This window comes from Ammodytes marinus (genome assembly GCF_949987685.1).
Source record: "Ammodytes marinus genome assembly, chromosome: 10".
Lineage (NCBI taxonomy): Eukaryota > Metazoa > Chordata > Actinopteri > Uranoscopiformes > Ammodytidae > Ammodytes > Ammodytes marinus.
Window position 1 is genome coordinate 13,912,477 of NC_137214.1, and position 17,705 is coordinate 13,930,181.

At 41.5% G+C, this 17,705-nt stretch overlaps 1 protein-coding gene across 1 annotated transcript in view; it reads right to left on the reverse strand.

The window, feature by feature from the left end:
* The window catches only part of macrod1 (mono-ADP ribosylhydrolase 1), a 107,928-nt gene that overhangs the window by 25,357 nt on the left and 64,866 nt on the right, over positions 1–17,705 (reverse strand). The window contains exon 5 of the mRNA XM_080036174.1: positions 9,875–9,991. Within this exon, the coding sequence (XP_079892300.1) occupies positions 9,875–9,991 (117 nt within the window). The remainder of the gene's footprint in view (positions 1–9,874; positions 9,992–17,705) is intronic.

The following is a 17,705-nucleotide window of genomic DNA, read 5'->3' on the forward strand; positions in this document are numbered from 1 at the left end:
CTATATGGAAATACACTGAAAGAAAGAAAATATTTTACTTCTAGTTGATACAGATCTTAATAGAAAGTCTCCATCAGGTTTTATTCAGGGAAATAACCTTAACCCTCTAATACGTTTGACCAATCAAATCGTCCCAACCTCATCAGATTAAGTTTTCAAAATCCGTACTGTGGCCTTTTCCAGTTGTGTTTTTGATTAATGAAGGACAAACTTAATGGACCAGGTCGTTCATGCTGATTTTGCAGATAACAGGAACACACATTTTTTTCCATCAAGCAGTTTTATGATGTCTACCTAACAGCAGCTATCATTGAGGTAGTTGAACTTGCCTACAGTGCAAACATGAGCATATAATAGCCACATTTTATCATCCTCATAGATATTAAAAATTCCAGATTGTCATTACCTTAACATGTGCCCATGTTGAGTGTGTAGTATGTTGGTTTATTATTAAGAGAAAATACATTTAAATGAGTGAATAAATGAGTGGATGTTATTTCACTATGATTCTGCAAATCAGTGACGTTCTATGTGGTATGTATGTTTCTAAGCCAATTACATTTAGTTAAATTGCTTAAAGGGGAAATCCACCAATTTTAAATAACCGCTTTTGAAAGTGTCTGAACAAAAAGTTCAAAAGAAAATGCATGCACCATTGACATTTCTCATTTCATTCCATGCCATTTATAATAAATGACTACAAACTGCATCAAAATCATTATATTGCAAATTAATCATGTACACATCTTAACGTGTTAACAAGAGATCTTAACATCTTAACAAGATATTGTACTTGCGTAACAGCAGTCACACTGCAATGTATACATAATTTACAAAGGTATACTAAAGTAAAGTAAAAGTTTAAATGTATTATCATCAAAATGTCCTTAAAATATTTAAAGTTAAAGTACTCATTATGAAGGCAGAATGTCAGAGTTACATTTTAATATATTATATCTCTGGATAATTGTACTTGTGCAATAATATCAAAGCAGAATTTTAATGTTGCAGCTGGTTGAAGCAGAGCTCCCAGACATATTATTAATAAGACCTTGTTCTATTTCCTTTAATATAAAATCTTTAAAGCAGCTAGTAACTACAGCTGCCATATGAATGTGATGAAGTATAAAGTACAATATGGTAGTAGCATATAATGAAATATACTTATTTTCTTGCCACCACAGCCTTGTATGTGAACTTTGATTTATGATGTTTTGTAATAATGGAGATAAATTGTGGCGATTGAAATTGGTCCACGTGGATCTATTTTTCGTATTTTCTCTGAAGCAAGCCTGATTCAAATCTTGTATATCAGTGATTCTTGAGAAGTGGGACAAAACAGGGTGCAATGTTGAGAAAATACAAACCCTATGTTTAGGCAAACTAAATTACATGTGTGTATCCAACATATACTAAGCTACTGAGCTAAGCTGACACAACCTCCCAGCTTTTGTCCTTTTTATCAAAATGGGCTTTTTACCTTGCCATTCCTTATCGAAATGGGCTTTTTAGTTGCCATTCCTTATTTTGTGTCAACACCGTCAGACACCAAAAACACAAATTAATTTATAGTGATCACAAATATTCACAAAGACTGACAGAGGCCACACAAAAAAAATGTTTGACATCTGACGGTGTTGACATATTTAACGTTTCTTAAACAGAACAAATGGAGTTTGTCTAGTAGCCATTTGGTTTTTCTGTTGATGATAGGTACTAGTATGAACTACTTCAGGAAAATAAAATGATCGAAACATTTCAAATAACTTCTTCAGAAATTGTAAGTCGGTGTTGACTTATCATGGTTGTGACGCAGGACTTTCAAGATTTGGAATGTAAAATATTCTAAAACTACAACCCTTATCAGAGCCTGTCTGACGCTCATGTTTTCTGCAGAGGTAGAATGTGACAAGAGGTCCTTCATAGTGACAGCTGCCCCTTATTTTGCCTGATTTTATTACATTCTAATTGACTGTCTGACGGTGGTGACAAAAAGTGTCCCACCACTTATAAAACCTTATAAAACATGAATGTGTTGTAGAAAAACAGTTGTTATTGATGTGAGAGATTATTTAGTGTTGCTTCTGATGAGAAAAGCTATTTTTAAATCATTAAAGTACATTTTTAATAGGTTTTATTTCATATGAATGATTGGTCCCTTTTCTGTGGACACACTGTTTTGGATGTTGTGAGAAGATAACAAGTGTCATATATTTGACTAAAAATTATACAATGACATTTAAGGGGATAATTGTGCTCCAGACATTCTAGTCTTAATCCCTAATAATATCACAATTTTAAATATGTTTACTTTTAAACATTAACAGCAGTTAATATTGGAAGACGGCGTTTTGTCCCGCTTCTCAAGAATCACTGATATACGTCTTGTATAACTGACTTTAAAATGCCCTTTCTTAGACAGCCCTGGCCATCTCATGACAAATTGCTAATGCCCTCTATGGTTTTATCCTGTTTTCCACCTAAGAATACTATAGTGCTCCTCAGATTAGAATTAGATGCTTAGAAACTAAAAACAGAAATCAGTCTGGCATAACTATTACACTATAGAGAATGTTTAACATAGATGGCATTAAGGCCCTGTCCCTTTGCAAAAACAGTAATAAAAAGGTTGAGCAACATTATGAGAAGAAACAAAGTAGAGGAGAAAATAATAGCGCAGACGGGTCGACATGGAAGATGAACAGTACAAAGCAAAGTCAATTTGTACTTGAGTGCAGTTCAAACTATAATCATCACACACCTGATTTACCTTGCACGTTCACCCTGCACACAGTGAGAGACTGTGTGTGTGTGTGTGTGTGTGTGTGTGTGTGTGTGTGTGTGTGTGTGTGTGTGTGTGTGTGTGTGTGTGTGTGTGTGTGTGTGTGTGTGTGTGTGTGTGCATGTGTCTGTGTGTGTGCATGTGAGTGTGCTCCCACTTTCATAAGAAGAGGTCGTCACACTGGTATGAGCCTTAAAGAAGTTAACCAAGTGCCATCCGGTGACACCCGCCCCCTGCTTTTCTTTCTTTCTGCCTCACCAGCTTTTTTTCTCTCTGAGCTTATTGTCATCAAAGCTGCCCTCTCTTTGGCTCTGTCCCCGCCGTGGCCTCCCACCATTCTTACCTGGGAGGCTACGAGTCGCCGCTTCTGCTTTTCATACTCAACGGCCATCCATCCGTCCCTCCCCTTTTTCCTCTCTCTCTCTCTCTGTCTGTCTCTCTGGCTCTTCTCATACCTCCATCTGTCCCTCGCTTTTATTTATCCACCCTTTAAAAAGCAGAAGGCAGGAAAAAGGCTAGCTAGGTCCTTTGTGTGCTCAGGCCTCAGTTTGTGCTTGGCCAAGCGGACACAGCTCTTAAATCCAGGCCCGGGCTTTTGGCACAAAAGGAAGGCTCACGTCCTGCAAAAGGCCCCTACGGCCCTGCCTATCTCTTTTTCACCTTTCTCTGAAATAAGGCAGAGGTTGGCACTTATTCTAAACAGGAGGACAAAGTATAGTCGGAGAAAGGAGGTGAATAAGATTGTACCAAAAGGCGATGCTGCTAAGAGGAGCGTACTTAATTCTCTTCATCACAGATAAACAACAAAGACATTCTTTACTCTCTCACTCACTCTGGCACTCAAACTCTCTTTCCCTGAGCCATGCAACACTGGAGCTTTTTTGTTCTTGTTCTTCTTTTTTTCTATCCCTTTTTCTCCTTGGAGGCAAATGAATTAACTGAATGAATTAACACCCGGCTGCTGCTGCTGCTGTGATCATCATCATCAGCGCGCTCCTCCTCATCAGCAGCAGTAGCATCAGCTTTGACGAAGCTTTTTAACACCTAGAAGAATCGCACTGCTGACGGCGCCGAGGCAGGAAAAAGCAAAGATGTCGACAACCTTGTCAAAACTCAGGAGGAGGAGGGGAAGAAAGAAAAAAACTCTAGCCCAACTAGCAAGGTATCACAGTCTGTGTGAGAGCTGCAGTCTTTAGCCCAGAGCCTTGTCAAGTCTCTTGGCACTACATAAGAAACCTGATGATGATAGGAACAGAGGGGGGAGGAGGATGGGAGCAGGATACAAGAGAGAAAGGTGAAGAATTAGAAGGATGGGGGAGAGTAATTGTAGCTGTGAGAAAGAGGAAAAAACAAGTGGGTGAAGAGGTTAAAAAAGTGAGGAAGAGGAGGAGAAGAACAGTTGGGTAAACAAGGGGTTTTAGGTCGTTAAATATCACATCATCTCCAAAGAAAGACAAAGAGAAAAAGGAGAGTGACATGGTGACAGGCAGAGCAGGGAGTCGGGGGTCTTTTGACGAGAGAAAGAGGGGGAGTCGGTGAGAGCTGCAGCGAGGATTTTAATTAGGAGTAATTGGCCACCGAGGGAACAGGAACAAGGAAGAAGGGAGGCAGGGAGGGAAGAAAGGGTAGACAGTTTTTGACAAGAGTGATATCTCTTTTGCTTTGTACCTCTTTATTTCCCTCAGCACTTTCTTCTCTGTCTGGGCCTTGCCGTCTCCTTCTTGTTTTTTTCCCTCTGTCTCCTTTTTTCCACCTCCAACTGCTTTACTCCCGCTTTCTCCAAACATTATCCTTCACAAACTTCTGCCTACTGCAAATACAAGACATTGTACATATACTGTAAAGTAATGGGCTTATTTGATTTATGCTGAACAGTCATTTGGGGTTTATTTTAATTTTGAAGTTAAAATCTCGAAAAAGATATCAGAAATATGTGTGACCTCAAGTTAACATCTAAAAGATATGAGCAGAGGTTGACTGTTTGGGACTTTAGGGACAGTTTTGCAGGTTCATACCTGTTTAGTATTTGATTTGTTACAGTACTTAAACTGATGTCAAAGCTGCTAAATTCAATATTCAATCAAAGGATCACATGACTTGTGAAAACGTCCACTCAGAGTGATGAGCCCACAGAGAATGATCAAGCGATTCTGCAGCTCCAGCCCCTCTCTGTTTTGGTGGATTCTCATCGATAGATGATACTTTGAGCTGTCGCAGGCAACTGTATATTGATCAAAGAAAAATGCCTGATCAAAAACACACACTGACCAATACCAAACGACAAACAAATATCTGGTAAACATGGTGTTGCATTTAGCAGCTGAAGAGCTTAAAGGTGCGAACACACTGCACAACACACTGCGCGGCGCGACCAGGGCGGCGCGACCAGGGCAGCGCGGCGCGGCTAGGGCAGTGCGGCCGCCGCAGAAGTTGAAAATATTGAACTTTTTGCCGCCGGCCGCGCCGCGATAGCCAATCAGCGTTGAGCTCCTCCCGACGTCACTCGCTTCGGGACGACTGACAGAGGAAATTAAGATGGATGAAAACATAATAGTCACAGTTTGCTCCCATAAGTTATGTGAATAGCCTATGTGTCTGTTGCCTGCTGTGTACAGCTATCAGTTTTGCTTTATGAACCAAGTTAGCACCGGTTAACTTGGGTAAAGCACCATCAGCACAGCAGACTGGTGCTCTCAGCACCGGTTAGCACCAGCGCCAGCATATCCCCAGAGTAGGAGAAGGCTACTCGCGGCGGCCACATATACGACCCAATATGATCACGCGGCGCGGAACCTGCGATTCGCGCGGCCAACCGCCGCGCCGCGGAGTGCAGTGTGTTCGTACCTTAATATTTCCCTAAGGAGTTGGTGGAGACCAAAAACAGAGCTAAAAGTGTGAATATTGGATTTAGATTCGTCAGGTGGCCCACTTCTCCAAATCAATTAATATGTTGTTCCATATTGGTCTGATGTGTAAGTAGGCAACTGTTTGCTTTCATTTTCATCTCATGAACTTCAAAGGTGATATGTCGGTGTTGTGTTTAAAGGAAAACTACTGCTATGGGTGTATCTGTTGTCAGTCTTAAAAGGCAAAAAGAGCTTACGGATGGTTGTTTATCAGTTGATCGTCAAAGTACTGGGAACTAAAGGTTGTCTGTAAGTCTCTGTATTGATGTTACTGATGCAGAGTGCTGCCTTTACTGGATGTGATTAGTGATTATGGTTCTGACCTCATATTGTCTCTCTCTCTCTCTCTCTCTCTCAGTCTCTTAGACGCGCCCCGGGCACCTTCCCTCCCCAGTGTGTCACCATGTTGCATCTTGGTGTGTTCAACATGGGAGAGATGGGCGACTTGGGAACGGGTTAGCAGGGTTACAGCTGTGTTTATCGGTACACAGGTGAGCTCTGGGGTGCTAGGTCGTCTGGACAACACATTCTGCATAGGCTCCCCTCTCTGGCAACCGCAAAACACGCAAAAGTACAGTGCACATGCATCTTACAGCAGGCACGCAAGTGAGCCACTCTTTCATTTTATGCACACACACCACCAGACTGTTTTCACTCTTAATCAAGTCTTCCTAATTACATCGGCACATATGCCCCAAAGTTGACAGATTGCTGAGTTAACTGCTTTTAAGTTCTGGTTAATACGCGAATTAAGGATGGGCCTGCTTGAAATTTTCCAGCTGTCATTTTGTCAACATCCCCAAATTGCATGCGACTCTCGCTAAACAGCAGCGGTAGTGTGCCGTGCGCTCCGGGTGTTGCTAGGTTACGGTAGCGGGATGCTGCTGGCTATGCAGGATCATCCACAGACTCTCTGCATTGAGGGCTGACAGCAGGTCCTTCGGACTATTTGGCAACTTGTGAGTCAGACCCTCTTGAAGTCCCACATCTGGTGGCGAGCCCATACTAATCAAGATCAAAGTGTTGGCTCTCAGATAAGACCTGTCCCTCAACCTCCTTGGCTCTCTCCTGTCGAGTTTCCTTTGAATTTCTCGCCCCTGTTTCACGGTGGCGCTCTGCCTTCACACAGACCTCTGCCCGCTTTGTTATCCCTCCTTTTGGTTTCTCTCTGTTGTTGCTGCCTCGCCTCTCTCTCTCCCTCCTGCTGAGACATAATCAAGCCCTGTTGTGAGTATTTAAGCATTGGAGCAGATGCACGTTGAATTATTCTCGGGAGTTAATATTTTGTCTAGGAGGAGAGAGTCTGTCTCCATACCTCATCCTGGGTAACGGCCACTTGTGCATGTGAATGTAAGGCAGAGAGGTGCGCGCACACACACACACACACACACACACACAAATCAGTCAGTCATTCAGTCAGTGAGTCAGAAAGATAGTCTGTCACACAGATCTCACACTGACAGTTAGTTACAGGTAAGGGGCTGATCGGACCTGACAGGCAAGCCCCATTAAATACACTGATATACTAAACTTAATTCAAGTTCCAAACACAGCATGCAAAGGCAAAGTACCAAGCTGTGGGAACATGTATGTAGACACAAAAGAAGAAAGAAGAACAGACAATGTAAGAACTCGTCTCTTCCTAATTCCCTCCTGACTTCAGCTCCCCTAACATCCGTCCCCTCCCCCACACGCCGATTTTGTTTTATTTCAGTTTTTCTTTTTAACTACTCTCCCACTCTCTCCTTATCTATCTCTTCTACTTCTGCTCTCCATTCTGCCTTGAGCTCGCCTTTATCATCGCTGCGCTCTCCTTTTTTTCTGTCCTTCTTCCACTGTGAACTTAAACTCTCCGTGGAACCATGAGCTGATATCACACAGCCTCAGTATTCCTTTAATCTCTTTTTCTCTTTCTCTCTTCTCACACACACACACACACACACACACACACACACACACACACACACACACACACACACACACACACACACACACACACACACACACACACACACACACACACACACACACACACACACACACACACACACACACACACACACACACACACACACACACACACACACACACACACACACACACACGCACACACGCACACCTGTGTGATCATTATAATATATACAAAGCTTGGCTGGGGCAATACCTATTGGTGGCATACTGTTTGTGTGTCATTACAGTGGTGGGCAATATCACCATTAAAATGACAGTGTTGGGATATGAGAACTGTTTGATTTAACGAAAACCGTCAAATTAAAATCAGTGTATTAGACAAATTTAAAACTGACACCACTGATTCAGCATTGCACTCCGATAACATTTTCAGCCTTGCGATGAACAGTTACAATTAATGCAGCAGATCCAAACATGTCGTCATGGATACATTGCCCATGATGCAAGTTGTACCAGCAACAGTTCAGTCAGAGGATTTAGGTGTGTTACGCTAGGAGCACAGAAGCAAAGAGGAGTGGGCTGCAGACATCTGGTAAGCTCACTTCTTTCCACCTGAATTTTTTTATTTATTTTTTTATTTCAAAACTTTTAGTCTTCAGCCACAACTGAAATAAATTCTTATTGAGCATCAACAACAGCAACTTTATGTAGTTTGTTCACATATGCAGAAGATCTCCACAAGACCTGTAAACAGACTCCGAAGTGTTAAATCGATGGAGTTCCTCTTTAAGAAGTCCAAAGTCTGGTGCTGAGAGTCTTGCGGGAAATGATAAACTGATTAGAACTTCATAACTATTTATCTTTTGCTGCCACGTTTGGTATTAGGCTATCGCTGCTGCAGTGTTATTGCACTGCACTTGCAAGCAGAGCTGAAACAAATTGGTCGATTAAACCAGTTGTTCCCAATCCGTGGACCAGACCCTCCAAGGGCATGGGCGATTAATCTGAGGAGGTTGAGAAATGAGCAAAGGGAAAAAGCACGTTCCTGGTACTTAGAATTGTGTTTATTATTTATTTTCAAATGTTTTCTTGTTGCATTTGAATCACTGGATAAGTAAATGATCCACTTAAGGTATAAAAAGTAGTTGAATATTTGGTTAAAATGGCCACAACACATAGACATATGTGACAGAGTCAGACAAAGCTTCAGGTTTGGGTGCCACTGGATTAAAAGCTTTGTTGATTGACAGAAAATATGTTGCAAAAATGCCAAATTATTTAGTGGTTCATGAAATGAAATGAATAGATGTTGTGCTTTTCCTACTGATGTTTGAGTTTTAGACTGGGGGTCAGACAAAACTTAAAGGGATCTTAGAATTTACAATAGACATTTTTCACTAACATTTTCATATTTCCAAGACTAACCAACTCATCCATCAATATATAGGAAAAATAATCTACATATGAATCGGCAATGAACATAATAATTAATTGCAGTGTTTTAGTGTTGTGTCATGGCAGTTACTGTAGAACTGCTCACTTTATCTAGCCAGTCTTTCTTCAAAATGTCTTGAGAAAAACAGAACATTTTATGGAGGTGAAAACACTATTGTGAGAAGATGGACTGAAGTCAGCTTTAAAGATAAGAAGAACAGAAGAAAACAACTACAACTGAATGAGTGATGAAACCGACCTAAAGACTTCATCAGCCATGTCCTTGTGTGTCTCGAAGGAGAAAGAGACTTTCAACTTTGTCGTTTTCAAAGTGTAGTAACCGCTGTTCATTTCTGCTTGAGTGCGGATGCTCTCTCCCCACGGTCACATGTTTGTGTTTGAAACGACAGGAGAGCTGGAAACTAAAAACACCAAGAAATGCTTTTCCCGTCATGTTGAATCTTCAGTTTTGACACATTGTATTTGCTAGAACGGAGTGGCAATTAATAATTGAGTGTCATTTACCTTGCTATAAATGGAAGGCCCTAAGTGAAGCTATTATGAATACCTAACCCCTGGAAGATAGGGAAAACTGATCTGTAAGAAAAACTGTTTAATTAGGTTCTATAAATGGATGATGTCTGAAGAGGAAGAAGAAAATGTTATTATTATTCATCTTGTTAAATTCAACTTTTGAAGCTTTCTCTTTCTCTTTTCACAGTGTGCATCACTTTCCCACACATTCCCACCTGTAAAGTAGTCCAGGGAAACCACACAGAGAAAACCTTCACGGGAATATAGCTGGAATCCACACAAACTCTCTTACACACTTTGTACTCACACTTTGCTGGGAGGCCATAGCCACAGGTGATCTTGGCCTCTCCCGTCTCACAGCCGTGGAGGGAAGCACACTCTTTTTTTAGCAGTGGACCTGCGGCACGGTGGATCGCTCCATCCACTAAAGAGGAGAGGACAAGAGAGTCAGAGGGATGACCTACTTATGTGAATCCCCCCCACACAATCTGGCTCCTTACAGGGAGTCTAAATGTTGTCTGAAGTCCACCAAACACATGTACAGGTGTGCTGAAAGGACCTGGATAATGTCATATAAGTGCTTAACGGCTACATTTCTGCAGGTTGCTAACTTCTCACCCTGCAATTCTTTCTTTTAATAAGTCAAAGCATCTGTCTCTCTGTACATAAGTCTATTTAATGGATTTTAGGGCCACTGCCTTAGTTAATTACTCGATTTAATGTCTTATTACGGACTCAGCTGACTTTGACTTTTTGGTCAATTAGTCTTTATTAATTACATTTTCATAAATCTACATAATATTCAGAAATGTGCATCACTCTTTGATCCACATCACTTCTAAAGACCGTGACTGTGTTCATTTCCAGGAGGGCAATGGTGCAGGAAAAAGCTATTTTACAGCTGAGCCTATTAAAGTTCCAGTCACAATCTGTGCACCCCTTCCTCAAAGTTAACATTTCTACCATCTTGCCCTTAACAGCTCAATTATTATGAATTTCACCAATATGGACCCAAGAAAGACCATTTTTTGGAAATCATACATAAAATAAAGATAGGATGAAATAGCAACTACAGATTTGAATGCTTCCATGCAACAACAAGAAAAAACAAAATAATTAGCAATACATTCTTCAAATTTATTTTTCAAATGTTATGAGCTGACTGGATTCAAACGCAGTTCATGGTCTTTGCTGCAACATTATGGATGCAACATGTTCACAGAAAACATGTTACATTTGGTTTCCCTAAAATATCTGCTTTTGCAATACAAGGTGGGCAGGGAGCAGCTAAAGAATAAGGAATACATTTATGGCTATTCTCAGAGCATATACTGTAGAGTAAGGGAAAGATAATCCTCTAGGTTAAATCATGGAGAAGTCGACAATGACTTGAAGCATGAGGCAGGATGTATTCTCTTTATTAATATTTAACCAAATCATGATTCCCTTGACCTTAAAGTGCTTATGTTTGCCCCAGCCAAACCCCATTCAGGTCACCTGGCTCTGATGTCAAAGCTTTAAACGTCCACTGCCACTTAACTTTCCCTCAGGATATAGTTGGCAAAACAATTAGTAGACTGTGAATCCCACTCATGCCAATATTTAAATATGATTGTGTTAGCAGGTAATGCACCAGTCACTCTTAACCATCACCAGCATTTGTTACCTGATCCTGTCTCGTGTCTTTAGTTTAGTTTAAAATCATTCTAAATGAAGCAGTCTGGTGTAAACAATTCCTACTTAAAGCGGCTACGAGTAACATTTAAATATCTTTTAAACAGCCTCATGTTTCCTCTGATAATCATAAATTACCTTTAACAGCAAACGAGACCATCAGTGCAAAGAAAGACGTTTTTTAAATAGTTTTTATTACTGCTTTTGGTCTGGTCGCACACCCAGTCTGATTTTCGGTTCGCTCGTGCAGGCTCTATGGTCACATATCCATATTGGTCGCAGATTTCAGTGTGGCGCAGCAACGTGATTTGAGAAGCCTATCCCTCCAGGTGAAGGAAGGGGAGCGGGAGCCTTGTTTGAGACAGTTATTTCTCATCATAATGACTGATAAAGGGCCTGAACCATCAAAGAAAAAAATGAAAAATGAAGAAAAGCTAAAAGGGAGAGTGATATAGGCTACGGGCGGGACGAGGGCGTTGCCAAGCAACGTGTATACAATTTCACGAGAGCGAAACTAGACTGCAGTGTTTACTCCTAAATGAATGAGCGGTTGGTACTAACACAAAGTTTGCTTTGCTTCACCATCATCAGATAACCATTATCTGAAATAGTCATTATTTACATCAACAACACAAACACATTACCTCATTGTGATCCATACTAACTGCCGTCTCTCGTTTATTCGCTTTCTGTGAGGACCTTACTATTTATGGTGAGGACACGTCTTTCAGCTCCGTGAGAGAGAGTAGTTAGGTGACACTGCTGGATCAACTCATTGCAATCAGGTGTGTGTGGCAGTGACTGGCATTAGTTGATGCAGTGTCAAAACCACTCTCACGGAGCCGAAAACAGTCCTCACACTTTCAACACACGGACATGCACTATATTGCGCCCTTCTCAGTTCACACTCGCGCGCCTGGCACGCGCTAGAAAACAGCTTTGCGACAGCGGGCGTCGTAAAAATACTACCGCTTTTGTCCAAAGGGGACGCCAACGTGCCATCTTACTCGTAGTGGCTTTAACCAAGAATAAAACACACCTGTCAGGAACAGGTTTGTCACAGCAATGTGAGACATGTCAACACTTATTGAAAATAGCACCCATCCATATGTCACAGCTCAGCGTGTCATCCTGTGGATCTTATCTCCGTCTGACTGTTCACAGAGCAGCTGTTACAGTGGTTTGTTTCGCCAAATCGAATCGCTCCAAGTGGGGTTCTGTTGTTATCTGAACATTATTGTGTTAAGTTGGCATATGGCATGCGGTGCTGAGCCGTATTGTGCCATGTCATGCTGTGCCATGTTGAACTGGGCCGCACTGTGAGCTAAGTGTGAGGATGTGAAAGGCGAGCTCTGAACACTGGCTACCTCCTCAGGGTGCACAGAAATAAGCTCAGACACCATGTTGTGTGTGTGTGTGTGTGTGTGTGTGTGTGTGTGTGTGTGTGTGTGTGAAATATTACTTTTGTGTGAATTTATTCCTGTCAAAGCATGTACTCTACAGTACTAATGTACTGTATTTATGTGTGTTTGTGTGTGTGTGAAGAGTCCTTGAGGTGGCACATATGTGTGTGTGTGCACACGCACACACATACACACACACTGCACACAATAACTTTAAAGCAACCCAACTCTGAAATAGAAAACAAGTGTGATAAGACAGGGAGATGGAAGAGACGACGGGGGAAGAAGGGAATGAAGGGAATAATAGAAAGAGAGCACAAGATGTAAAAATAGTCTGAATGGAGCTAAAGAAAAGCAACAAAAGCAGAATCAAAATCAAAATAAATAAAAATTAAGCTTAAAGTAAACCAACAATACCTCTTTTTTTGTTTCATGCTTCATTTGAAGTACTTCATTTGCTTTGCCTTTCATCAAAGTAGCAAAATGCCATCGAAAAATCTATGTTTTATGATGTCACAAAGCTATGGTTAAGGCCTTATGTTATGTTATGCTACAGGGAAAGATTGGTGTTTGGGCTCAAATGACAACTTTGCTTAGGCTAGTGGGGACAAATGGCTCTCTCCGTCTCTTTCTCTGGACACTCTTGGAACCTGTCGAGCGTGGTTAATAAATATCCTTGCACCTTCAGTCCCTGTATGACTCACACCTCTTTAACGTAGAGAGCTGTCCCTCTGACTACTGTACATCCACCCAACACAGCCCCTGTTAGCATTCTTCCAAACAGCGGTAACTTCTGACTCTGTGGGAGCTGGTGTAATAGCCCCAGCATGAGCGCTGCACGCTACTGAGTAGACACAGACACTGTTCTGTCGCTTCAATGTGCAGTCAGTAACACAAAGGGCGAATTCATGAGAGGGGGGAGCACTGCAAATTATAGATGTGTTTGAAGTAAAGCTTCATATGCAGTACTTCATCAGCGCAGTCAGATACCTATAAAGGTCTATTAGTCTTTATGGCCTATGACTGAGAGAAGCAATATTATCTATTACCCCTGCAGATCATACATAGTCGATCTGGTCTTCCTTCGAAGGGCAAAATAGCTGAATTAAAATCGATTTTTCTTTATAAATATTTTTGAAATTACCAAAATAGGGAAAAATAAGGAAATGCTCTGTGTTGGTTTCTCCTTCTGACTTGTGGTATCTGAGTAAAATGTATCAACACCAGTTGAATGGATGGCCTTAACATTTGATAAAGTCATTCAAACAGCCTGATAGCCGCTAGAATCAGTAGACTGTATCCAAAATCACGTCCTATTGGTATACTTATTCACTATTTAATTTACAACAAGACACCCAACAGTTTACTGAGCAGGACAGTAAAGCAGTAGGGGAGAACGGGGTAAGTAGGCACACTTTTTACTCTAGTGAGAATTGCTCATCACCTAAACATCTTTCAACAGTCATTCCTACATTAAATTGAAGCTTAAGGTGTTGGCCTGAAATGTGTACCCCTCACTTTTTCTATCTTATTGTAATAAAGAAGAAATTAATCATCAAAGACACCCTTACACATTGTGACAACCAACCCCATCAAGGGGTCGGTTGTCAAACACTATGGGGTTGTTTGTCACAATGTTATCTTAATGGGAATAATCTTAAAAAGAAGGCAAGAAAGTAGAACTAAATTTGAAAGTTTAATTGCATTGTCAAGTTGACAAATAGGCCTACATAACTTACTTTAGCCTTGGCAGCTGGTCTAGTTTGGGATGCACTGGGTTGTTTTGATTTTGTTGCCCTTTTTTCTTTTGCATGCTAGCTGCCTTTTCCTGCTCTATTCTTTCCTTCTCTGGGGTGTCAGTGAGGATACAGCTTGACAATTTATTTTGTTATTGGGTTCCTTTTCTGGCTGCAGCCTTGAGATAACATGTGACAACCAACCCCCCAAAAAATGTGACGACCAACCCCAACTTGAATTTCTTGCTAGCATCAAGGCCAACAACCATCTGACAAGTAATTAGCTTGCTAACCACAATCTAAACTATAGTTTACCCTTCACACTTTGTATGGGTAAAAAGTGCTTTGTTATAAACCCATTGTGTAAAAGCCTAGAAGAAAAATACTGAGGAGCTAAATATTTTGAATTTGACATGAAAAACACAGTCGTCTCACCTCAAATTCAGCAGTCTGACTCCAAGGAAGACTATGTAGGTGACCTCTGATCCCAATTCTGGATATTTACATACCAAAATTTCACAGACAGCGCCTTCTGGTTCCGAGATATAACGATTGTGACGACCAACCCGTGTGACAAATTACCCCATTCTCCCCTACTTTACCAAACTAGATGGCTTTTTCGACCCACTCATATGGACATTCATGATATTCCCCAATTCACGATTATCCCAATAGTGGAAATTGACCAGGATTAACCAATTGTGTTGAGTGTTATTTACCGGCCCTCCCATAAAAAAATCTTATTTAGTCCCATCCCTATACCGAGTATCAGCATTGATATATCCCTCATTAAGACAGCAGAGACAGGGGAAGCCCTAACTGAATTAGCATCCCTGCAGTCAGTGTCAAGGAATACTTGTAGTTCATACTCAACTGACTCCATCGCATGCAAATGGGGTACCTGAACTACTCAACAATCAGCCATAATTGGCTACACTTAATGCCATGAACGACATACACAGGTTATAACAAATTACTCAGTCATTTGATATATATTAAAAAACACCAGAAAATGTGAGAAGTGTCAAAATAATTTTCAAATAAAAAGAGATGTAGCATTCGTTATTTAGCCTTCAGCATAAAACATTAAGGTTTTCTACTGCTGACGCCTGGTCTTCCAGGGAATGAGAGATTGGACATAGAAAAACAGCGGTGAGGTGGAGAGACTCCCACAGGGACAGAGAGAGACTAGACGAGGGATTGAAGAGCGCAGTTGGACAAAGAGAAATAGGTTGGAGGGGGATCAAGTGTAAAAAGGGGGTGTGTAGGTAAAGAGCTTCAGTGAGGCTAAAAACAAAAGAGGGAGAGATGAATGTTTAATAGGAGTATTGAGAGGAGAATGGATAAAAAGGGTACTTTGGATGGATGGATGCAGGAAGGGAGTAGAAATGATTGTTTTGGCCTCTTTAGACCAGTGATCAGCCAGCAAAAGCAGGCAACTGACCAGTTTGAGTGTTATCATGTCTCCCTCACAGGCTCTGTATTGACCATCTATGAGGGGAGATCGGGAGGGAGAGAGGGAGGGAGCCAGAGAAGCGGGGGGGACTGAGAAGTGATAATTGTCGATGTGCTTACATGCCGCAAAGCCTGCAACCCCCAGCAGGGCACACACACACACACACACACACACACACACGCTATGTTATATGCCAGGACAAGCTTTAACTCCTGCAAACCCCCACCACCCACCCTTACAAACACACCCAGGCACACATAAACAACCACACAGAAGCACACACACATAAACAGGTAGATGGACATTAGAGTAAAACCAATCCCGAGGTCTCTCCTATGGAATACTAATATGGCTGCCCTTGCCAGCTGACCTCTTATAGGCCAAACAGGCTGTCCGTCAAACTAATGGGGCGTAACGCTGGCATATTGCTTTCCCACAATCCCTCAGCAGAGCCAGGACACTCATTTACTTCAGTCAGCTTGTTGCCAAGGCAACATTTAGGATGGGTCTTGTGGTGGGTGCGCACACACACACACACACACACACACACACACACACACACACACACACACACACTGCTTTGCGAACAGTTACATATATGCACTTTTGTACACACACATAAACACACTTAAAAACAGATATGCATACAAACACCCAGCAACATGTTAAATGTTACTGTGACCTTCTCCGCACGTACACACATAAACACAGCTGTTGCTAACGGAAAGCGAAACAGGTAAAATTTATGTATGCAGCCGACACACTGACAGCACTGTCTGTATGTGTGGAGGGTACACTAAGTGCTCTTTGCCTACCGTCGCATCTCTTCACCCCAAAAACCAATCTTCTGCTCACTCTCGTTATTCACAATTCAAGCTCTCTCGTTCACTTGTTCTGAAAGGCAAGCAGACAAGCCTACATTTTCCTCCTCATCCAGGCATGGAAAAGGCAGAAAAGAGGGCTGCATACGCACAGGGACCACAGCCGAGAGACTTCCAGCCCTGGGTATCAAACCACATCCCCGCTCAGGAGGATTGATTATAGATGTCAGCTCACAGAAACCCTCTGCAAGAAATCCACTGCAAGAGATTTTAGTTTATTTTTTTCCCCTTCACAAATTAAAAAAATTTAAGTGGATGAAATGTTTAATTGGGATCATGCACTATCGTTTGCTGGATGTCTGGATCTCTTAAAAAATCTAAACCAATCATTGGGCCAGCTCTGTCCTCATGGCTGGTTCACATCCTGTGCACTGTGTCCCTAAAGTTCCAGAGCTGATACCAGCTGCCTGTGTTTATAACTTTGTGTCTCTGTCTGATTAGTAAGTTGTTATTATGCGAGTACAGCGCTCAGCGCATGAGTGGTGACAGGTGAGTGGTTTGAATAGAGGAGTGCATTTGCTGTGGGTATGACTACAGATGTGTGTGACAGTGCTTGAAGGATATAGATTTAGAGTTATTGGTTGCTTTCAAGACTGAATTAACAACCATGGTAAGTGAGTGGAGAAAACCAATGTGGTGCCATTAAGGGTGTCCCCCCTACATACGAGAAGTCTTACATGGTTCATATTTCTAAATTAATTTGTGTTAAATAACCAAGTTGTAGTCCATCAGTGGTGTAACCATTCACATCGAATCTTTTTTTATTTTTATTTTTTTTTAAAACCTTTATTTTTTCAGATAAAACATTAAGAACAGTTTCTTATTTACAATATTGATCTGGAATCTCTGCTCAATGTGTACAGATTTCGTACACATCAAACAGATATCGGGTTCAAAGGAAGGTGAAGAGGGGCCATGCATGTTCCAGTCCATACTGCCAATGAAGCAATCCCTTAATATGGTGACAGAACTGAAACCAAGTTCACTA